This window comes from Triticum urartu, chromosome 2A (assembly GCF_056163025.1).
Source record: "Triticum urartu cultivar PI428250 chromosome 2A, HENAU_Tu73, whole genome shotgun sequence".
Lineage (NCBI taxonomy): Eukaryota > Viridiplantae > Streptophyta > Magnoliopsida > Poales > Poaceae > Triticum > Triticum urartu.
Genome location: NC_141874.1, coordinates 28690911 through 28699489, shown reverse-complemented (window position 1 = coordinate 28699489; position 8579 = coordinate 28690911). Strand labels below are relative to the sequence as shown.

Here is an 8579-nt window from a genome sequence, read left to right as displayed (position 1 = left end):
GCTGCTTTCCGGGCCAATGTCCAGGTACGTAAACTTTCGACTGACCTTGTTCTGTCAGGATATGCTATCTGAAATATTCTTTTCCATACAATCTCCTGTTGTTTGCGTCGAATCTGTACACCCACTGGGTGTTTTCTTGTCTTTGGTATTTGCGCTCTTCCACTCAGTCTGGGCGAGTAGGATCTGAACCGGTGGGGGCACGCTAAGTGCACCCACTGGGTGTAGTCCCCGAGACCACAGTCGACTGCTAGCAGTCGACTGGGGTCTGAGTTCTTTTTTCCTTTCGTTTCTTCCACTCGACCCGGGCGGACCGGTCGAATGGGATCTGAACCAGTGGGGGCACGTCAAGTGCAACCACTGGGTGTAGTCCCCAAGACCGCGGTTGACTGCTGGCAGTCGGCCGGGGTCTGAATAGTTTTTTTTACTCGATCTGTGCGGACCGGTCAAGTTGGGTCTTAATCAGCGGGGGCACGCCAAGTGCACCCGTTGGGTGTAGTCCCTGAGACCGCAGTTGACTGCGTGTAGTCGGCTGGGGTCTAAGTGAACTCTTTAAGTTTTGTCCACTCGGAAGTAAACAACCTTTGATCGTGTCGATTGACATGTCTTTTGCCTTCTGCAGAAGTCTTGTACTCTCATTTCCAAGTTTGCTGAACTTGAGGAGAAGCAGAGGCAACTCAACCTCGACTTGGAGTTGACCCGGCAGAATCTGAAGAAAGCTCAAGATGAAGCTGCTGGTATGGAAGGTAACTGCCTGTCGACTGTCTTTTTAAAACATTTCTTCGAACTCTTGTCTGATCCGATTTCTTCTTTTGCAGAGAAAATGAAGTTGGCTCTGGAGAAGAAGGACTCAGACCTCGCCGCTGCGTAGAAGGAAGCCCAAGATAAAACTACCCTTGTAGACCAGAAGCTGGCTTCAGTCGGAGCACTGGAAGGGGAGGTGAACAAGCTAAAGTCCTGCCTCAATGAGTCTAACCGAGAAGTGACTAATCTGAAGAAGGACAAAATTGTCCTGAACGAAAAGTTGGAGTCTGTGGTCCACAAGAGGAATGATACGGAAGCTTATCTAAGAACTCTTGCCAAGAAGCTCTATCTCATGCTGGAAGGTACTCCTTTTAAACTGATTGTGTTGACGTTTGCAAATGAATCTTGTCCTGTCGACTCGCTAATTTTTTGACTGCAGAATTCTGCCAAGAATTTGATGAGGAAACTGGAAGGGTCGAGACGGGTCTGGACCCTATCGCTTCTCCAGTTTGTGACAAAACTACAATGAACGTGCTCTGACTGGAGTCTCGTGTCGCTGGCGTCACAAGCTACCTCGCGCGTTTGAAGGAGGCAGTCTCACGAGTCGACTCATTGCTCTGGCCAAGGGCGACGCTTCAAAATGACCTGGAATCCCAGATGGCTCGACTCAACGAGATCCCTGACCGAGTGCAAGAATGGAAGAAGTCCTCCGCCCGGTGTGGTGCTGACGTGGCGCTGTCCTTGGTGCGAGTCCACTGCAAGGAAGCTCGTGAAGACAAGCTGGCAGCGATCAAGGTCGCTAACACCAAAAGGCATGACTTCCAGTCCTTCATGGAGACTTTCATCGCTGCTGCCACTCGGATCGCGGATGGGATCGACTTGGACGAATTCGTCGAGCCTGCCAGCCCTCCTCCTGCCGAGTGAACAAACTTATGAGATTTGAATCTGCCTTAAATTTGCGTCGGAATGCCGAGTGATTGCTGTAACCGTTAAACTCCTTCGGGCTTGATGCTTGAATACTTTTGATTTACTGCTTGGAACTTTAGTATTTATCTGAATTTGGTTTATTTCCGAATATGCTTGCGTTTTGCCTTCAAGTGGACTTTGTTCTCTGCTCGGAATAATCTTTGCGCTGGAGATGCAGCTCTGAGGTGGTGACTCCAGTCGACCAACGCTTCGTCGTCCTCGCGGATAGGGATCGAGCGCACATTGTACTTGTGGCGTACATTCTCTGCCTTCCATTGCAGCAATTCCAGTGTGGTGCCCAGCTTTTTCTTGTCACCTACGCAATTCGGGTACAACAATTTTTTGTGATCCTTTAACATGCGCTGCAACTTCTTCTTCTCCAAATCACTTGCGCAGTTTCTCTTTGCATCGGCAATGGCCCGACCTAGATCATCAACGGGCTCATCTGATGCCTCTTCTTCAGCTTCTTCCCGCATTGCCGGCTCAGCTTCTTCCCGCATTACCGGCTCAGCTTCTTCCCCCATTGTTGTATCATCGTATTCAGGGAACCCATGGCCAGGATAGCTGTCGTTGTCCTCTTCTTCTTCATTGTCTTCCATCATAACCCCTCTTTCTCCGTGCTTGGTCCAAACATTATAATGGGGCATGAAACCGGACTTAAACAGGTGGACGTGAATGGTTCTTGACGTAGAGTAATTGTGACCATTCTTACAGCGAGCACATGGACAAGGCATAAAACCATCCGCCCGCTTGTTTGCCTCAGCCGCAAGCAGAAAAGTATGCACGCCCTCAACGAACTGGGGAGAGCATCGGTCATCGTACATCCATTGCCGGCTCATCTTCATTACACAACACCGAATAGACCAAATTAATACAAGTTCATACAATTAATACAAGTTCATACATAAAGTTCATACAACATTAAATGCAACAAACAAATAACTCTCTAGCTAAAGCATTTAAATGCAACAACAAATATGATCAAGATCGCAACTAAGGTAACAATGGATCCAACAGCATAATGATACCAAGCCTCACTATCGATGGCATATTTTCTAATCTTTCTAATCTTCAAGCACATTTTCTCCATCTTGATCTTGTGATCATCGACGACATCGGCAACATGCAACTCCAATTCCATCTTCTCCCCCTCAATTCTTTTCAATTTTTCTTTCAAGTACTCGTTTTCTCTTTCAACTAAATTTAACCTCTCGGCAATAGGGTCGGTTGGAATTTCCGGTTCACATACCTCCTAGAAAAAATTTCTATGTCAACTTGATGGGCATAATTTGTCATAAACACGAAATGCAACTAGTTTTAAAAGAGAATATACATACCACATCCGAATCATAACAAGGACTAGGGCCGACGGGGACGGATATCAAAACCATGGCACTATATGTATAACAAACAACGTACGGGTAAGATAATTATACGAGTAACTATATATCCAAATCACACAAACATCAATTTTTATATAAAATTTCGTGAACAAGAGGCTCACCACAAGGTGGTGCCGGCGACGGGACGGTGCGGGCGATCGACGGTGGCTACGATGGAGATTTAGAAGGCACTAAGTAAACCACACCTACATATGCAAACTAAGTGTTATTTTTGACCTCAAATTGCATATAAATCAAATACTAGCACATATATATATCCTCCCAAATTACTAAACTCACAAATTAATCACTATATAAACCAATGCAAGAGCTAATCTAGCAATGAGAGATGAAAGGACAAAGTTGCTAACCTTTGTGATCATTTGAATGGATGAGGGCCTTCAAATCTTGACAAATTTTGGGCAAATTTTGTGACGAACTCGAGAGGAAGAAGGGAAGAACAGAGGAGAGGGAGAGGGGAAAGGGGGAAGAACAGAGTGCTGGTGGACGAAGGGTTTATATAGGACGACCTTTAGTACCGGTTCGTGGCACGAACCGGTACTAAAGGGGCTGGAGGGGCCCCAGTCTGACAACATCCTGCCACCACTCTCATTAGTACCGGTTCGTGGCACGAACCGGTGCTAAAGGTTCGCCACGAACCGGTACTAATGAAAGCGGCCCGGCTAGCCGTTGGAACCGGCACTAATGTATACATTAGTGCCGGCTCAAATACAAACCGGCACTAATGTGCTTCACGTTTGACCCTTTTTCTACTAGTGTGAACTCCTAGCACCAGCTCGCATGCGAGCAATTCAAGAGGAATTGGCGGCATTCTTTCTTGACCACGTGATCGCTGAAGACGGAGAATACTATGTGGACCATGAGTCCGTATGATTATATTTGTAAGAGATAATTATTGTATATATCTAGCCGGTAGTGTCGGATAGATATACGAGAACTTGTTGTTCGACCAATCTCTCGGAGAAGGAGAGGTGTTCGATATCACTTCTCTCTGTATGCATATATGTTCATAACGATCTTCTGTTTCCTTCGTTTGCTTACAAGCTACCTAGCGTGTCTAGTCCTCTCTATACGTATGTATAGTACGTAGCGTCGACCAAGCACGGACATAAGAGAGGACACTTCTCTCTATTAATTATAGCTAGTTAACACAATATATGAAACACCTAAATTAATCCCCCAAAACCCCCAACCCCCCCCCCCCCCCCTCTCCTTTAAAAAAAACAAAAACCCCAGGCACAGAAATGCTGACGCGTGGATGCCTATTGGTCCCGGTTGATGCCACCAACCGGGACCAAAGGGTCTCCTGCCTGGGCTCCGCGCACAGGCCACGTGGAGGCCCATCTGTCCCGGTTCTGGATTGAACCGAGACTAAAGGGACAGGGCATTAGTACCGACCCTTTAGTCCCGGTTCAGGAACCGGGACAAAAGGCCCTTACGAACCGGACAACAGGCCCTTTTTCTACCAGTGACTCAAGGTTTGAGTTACAATCCTTGCTACACAACTCGACACCATTCAATGATGCACACTGAAAGAAATTCATATCATACTTCTTTACAGATCAGGTGTACACGGATGTTAAAAAACAAATATATGTGGCTTGTTGGTTTGGGAAAGATCGAGTCAGATGGAACAGATGTTGAAAAACAAATGTAAATGGGCCAAGACTGTAAAATTACCTACTGTATGGTTTTGAATTCGTGGAACTTGCTAGATGGGATTTAAGGTCTCTTTGCAACACAGACAAAATAGTAGAAACTTCATATGTCAAATCTGTGGAGTTTTTGCTTACAAAATCCTTCGGATTTAGGAATGGACTTATGATTCATGCATTTCTAGAGAAAGCTCAACATGACCTCTAGCAAAACATTGAGAATGATACTTTTTACGAAGTTACCGCTGTTGGGCAGCATGGTGAATCATTTAGCTAGCAACAAACTCAATCCTTTGGCTATCGTTGACATGTGAGGCATTGGGATCTCGTCTACCATTGTACCATGCATTTTTATGTTCTATTCTACCACTAATTCAGCCTCCAAATTTTGTATAAATTGCTGTCTTAAGCACCAACCGGTCCAAATTATCTATTCTCTGCTGTTTTTTTATCTAGAGAATTGTTGTCTGATATGCAGGCTTACAACTGATGGAAATCAACAATAGCTGTGATGATGTGACGACAACAGAGAGAGACACTGCCAAATAAAAACCCAACCACTTTATTCAAAGTAAAATGACAGAAATTTAAGTTCACAGATCCTCGAGCAAGTACAGTAATTTTTTTCGAGCAAGTATAGTAATAGTAAACATTATAATTTATTTTCACAATTTTACACAACCATAATGTACTGAGACATGTGCTTAGCTCTGGAGTGTAGTACTACTCTTCTGCTTGCTTTCCTATGTAGAAAATAAATTAGAGACCATGTCATTCATGAACAATCACTTAATCACTAAGAATTGCAAAACAAAATAAATTATAACAGCAGGGAGCCAAGGGAATGATATCTTGTGTGCCTTGATTTTTTTTAATCATTACTTGTATTAGTGGAGGTTTAAGAGTTAAATCTTTGTTACACAACTAGACGATATTCAGTGACGCACAATGAATAAAGATCCAAGGCCATACTTTTACAGATGTTCAAAAACAAATGGAAGTGGCTTTGCAGGTACAGTGGGCTAAGACTAAACTTGAAACTGGTTTGGGAAATTTGGAGCCAGACGGAAGGCAGCGTAGTGTTGGAACGCCAATGCTCTTGCAACACTATAATTGCTTGGTTGAGCAGCTCCCAATAGCTTTGTATTGTCAGAAGACATGCAGCTAAGCAAATCACATAACATGACAGAAATATTTGCGAGTTCTTCAAGTTAAAAAAGAGTTGGAACGCCAATGCTCTTGTAACAGTATCATTGCTTGGCTGAGCAGTTCCCAATAGCCTTGTATTGTCAGAAGACATGCAGCTTAAGAAATCACATAACCTGACAGAAATATTTGCGAGTTCCTCAAGTGACATAGGCTTACTATAGCTACCAACATAAAAACACTCGCAGGTTCACTAAAAGAACAATTATACACACTCTGAACATTATGTCACAGTTACCTTCTACCTTCTGAAAGCAACAGTATGCAGCCTTCTCAACAGACCACAAAGAACATGAGGCAGACAAAATCCCCGGCTCTCCTTTTCCACAAATCCAAGCCACAATTACCAAGTCACACGAAGGAAGCAACATAACTTTTTCATATTTCCAACGCACCACTATTGGAAGGAAATACCATGCCAATTCCCTGCTGCTATTCCAAACCCAGCAGCGTTACACTAGAGTAACATGGACAACCCGAACATTACACTACAGTATACTGATTACAAACGCATCAGATCATTCAGAAACAATGAAGAATCAATGAATATACCAACACACCACAATAAGATATCGACATGAGCAACACAGAAGAAATACCACAGAAAAATGATAAGAACAAGATCATATAAACTACTGAAGTATCGATACCACTTATAACATAGGTAAACAGATAGACCTCAAAACTATTTATTCAGAGCCAACTAGGGCAAATCTAGCCTGTAAGGACCAGGATCAAGCGATGAGTACGCCCTGACACACACAGTCCAGGTGGTCTCTTGATTATTTTGTGGATGACTCTTGCACCAACAACAGTAAGCCACACCTTGGTTGGTTCATTGAATCCATGGATCCTTTTTCTTCAATCCCTTCCTGAAGCCAAGTTCATCTCTCTAAGATCAGATGTAATCCACATGGGAGCTGGCCAGCTTGACCAAAGCTGAGGAGACAAAAGTTCCTCCATGGAGTAGAAATTATCCAAGTTCATTGTTCCCATATCAGGGTCGCTGTTCTTCAATCCCATTGTCCGCATCACATTATCGTCTGTAAAGTAGGCATGATTTGCCCTGAGAGTGGGATATTCTTTGGCAGTGAGACAAGGAGATTGATTATGTCCAAGAAACAGCACATGGTCAGGCAAGCTGTTTATGCTCTTAAGTTTACTTCCCAAAGGATCAAATCCATACATTATATATCCCGTAGTGTTCCAAAATACAGATGATCCAGGATCAGGATCAAAATTATACTGGTCAATGATTCTCCAAATAAGAAGCAGATCACCCGATGGAGCTTGAACAATGTACGTGTAGCCAATGCCATATATGGAGTCCATTCTTATAATCATCTCCATTGTGATGACAGGCCCACTGAAATCGAAAGCATGAAGTTCTCCGGTTGTAGTCACCGCATACAACAGACCATCCTTGTAAGTGCAGTCGCTATATCGTTCATGAGGTGGCAGCCAAGTCCAGTTATCATCACCTACTCTTGCAAAAGAGAGCTGACACTTTGGATTATGGATGAGCACGACGATGTAGCTTCCCGTGGATGTATCAGGGAACACAAACGCCTTATAGTGAAGTTTGTGGCGCAGCTTGTCAATAGCAAAGATAGACGGAGAGTAAGGACTGGCATCTGTCCCAGTATGCCATGAGTACTCATACTTATGGACAGCACCGTGCTCATCAAAGATGGGCTTCACCTGCTCGATGGTGATCACCGACGGAAGAGCAATCTGTTCACATGTGATGGGATTGACAAGGTGCATCTCAGATCTGTCATCAACAGTCACCAGCCAACCATGTGATGACCCGATCAGACACCTAGTGCGGATAGGTGGCTCCGGGAGGGTCAACTTGTAGGACCTCTTCTCTGTGAGGCTGTAGAGGCACGCAACGCTCTCACCAGCGGATTCGGTAGTGTAGAGGAGGCATGGCGTCTGGGGGCATTTGTACTGCGCAAGGCTTCGGAGGCTGATATACGCGGGGCGCCAAGAGGAGCAGACAGAGCCGGTACGCACAAGGTCAGGGATCTCAAGGGTGGCAAAGATACCCAACAAGATGTCCTGAGGCAGCTCCGGCATGTTGCCCACTGTCGTCTTTGTCAGTACTCACTACTCAGCCTTTGAAAAACTCTGAAGATTAGAGAGCACAAATATGTCCAGTGTCCAGCTTTGGCAGCCTCAAGTGTATTATGCTGGCGACACTACAGGATTCGATGGGGGCAAAGTATGTCTACAAAGAGCAGGAGCTTCGGCCAAACTGACGAATTTCTTCAGTGAAAGTTGGACAGAAGAACAGCAGGCTGCTTGCAATACTTGCAGATCACCACGACGCCGCCGCTCCTAATTAAAGTAGGTTAATTAGATCCGAGTCCACGAACGACACACACGCAGAATTAATGGACTGAAACTCGACAAAGATTCGGAGTTTTGGTTGGCAAGCAAGGTCATAAGGAAGAACACTAACCGGCGGCAGGCGAGACGAGGGGGTTAATCGGCCGGGAGATGGCAACGGCGAGCTGCAGGGTCAGATCGGTAGACAGTGAAGACGGAGATTCGCACCGTGTATAGGAGCAAGCTAGCTTTTTTTTTTTTGAGGGTTTAGCCA

The 8579-nt window shown here is 44.9% G+C and overlaps 1 protein-coding gene across 1 annotated transcript; it reads right to left on the bottom strand.

The window, feature by feature from the left end:
- Positions 1-6832: 6832 nt before the first annotated feature.
- LOC147983146 (F-box only protein 7-like) lies at positions 6833-8254 on the bottom strand. The gene has a single exon (XM_087542863.1). The coding sequence runs from the start codon at positions 8051-8053 to the stop codon at positions 6833-6835; it is 1221 nt and encodes a 406-aa protein (XP_087398989.1). The 5' UTR covers positions 8054-8254.
- Positions 8255-8579: the final 325 nt, after the last annotated feature.

What these genes read in the sequence shown, in the direction of transcription:
- LOC147983146 (XM_087542863.1), bottom strand. Translation starts at nt 8,053, where the DNA reads ATGCCGGAGCTGCCTCAGGACATCTTGTTGGGTATCTTTGCCACCCTT.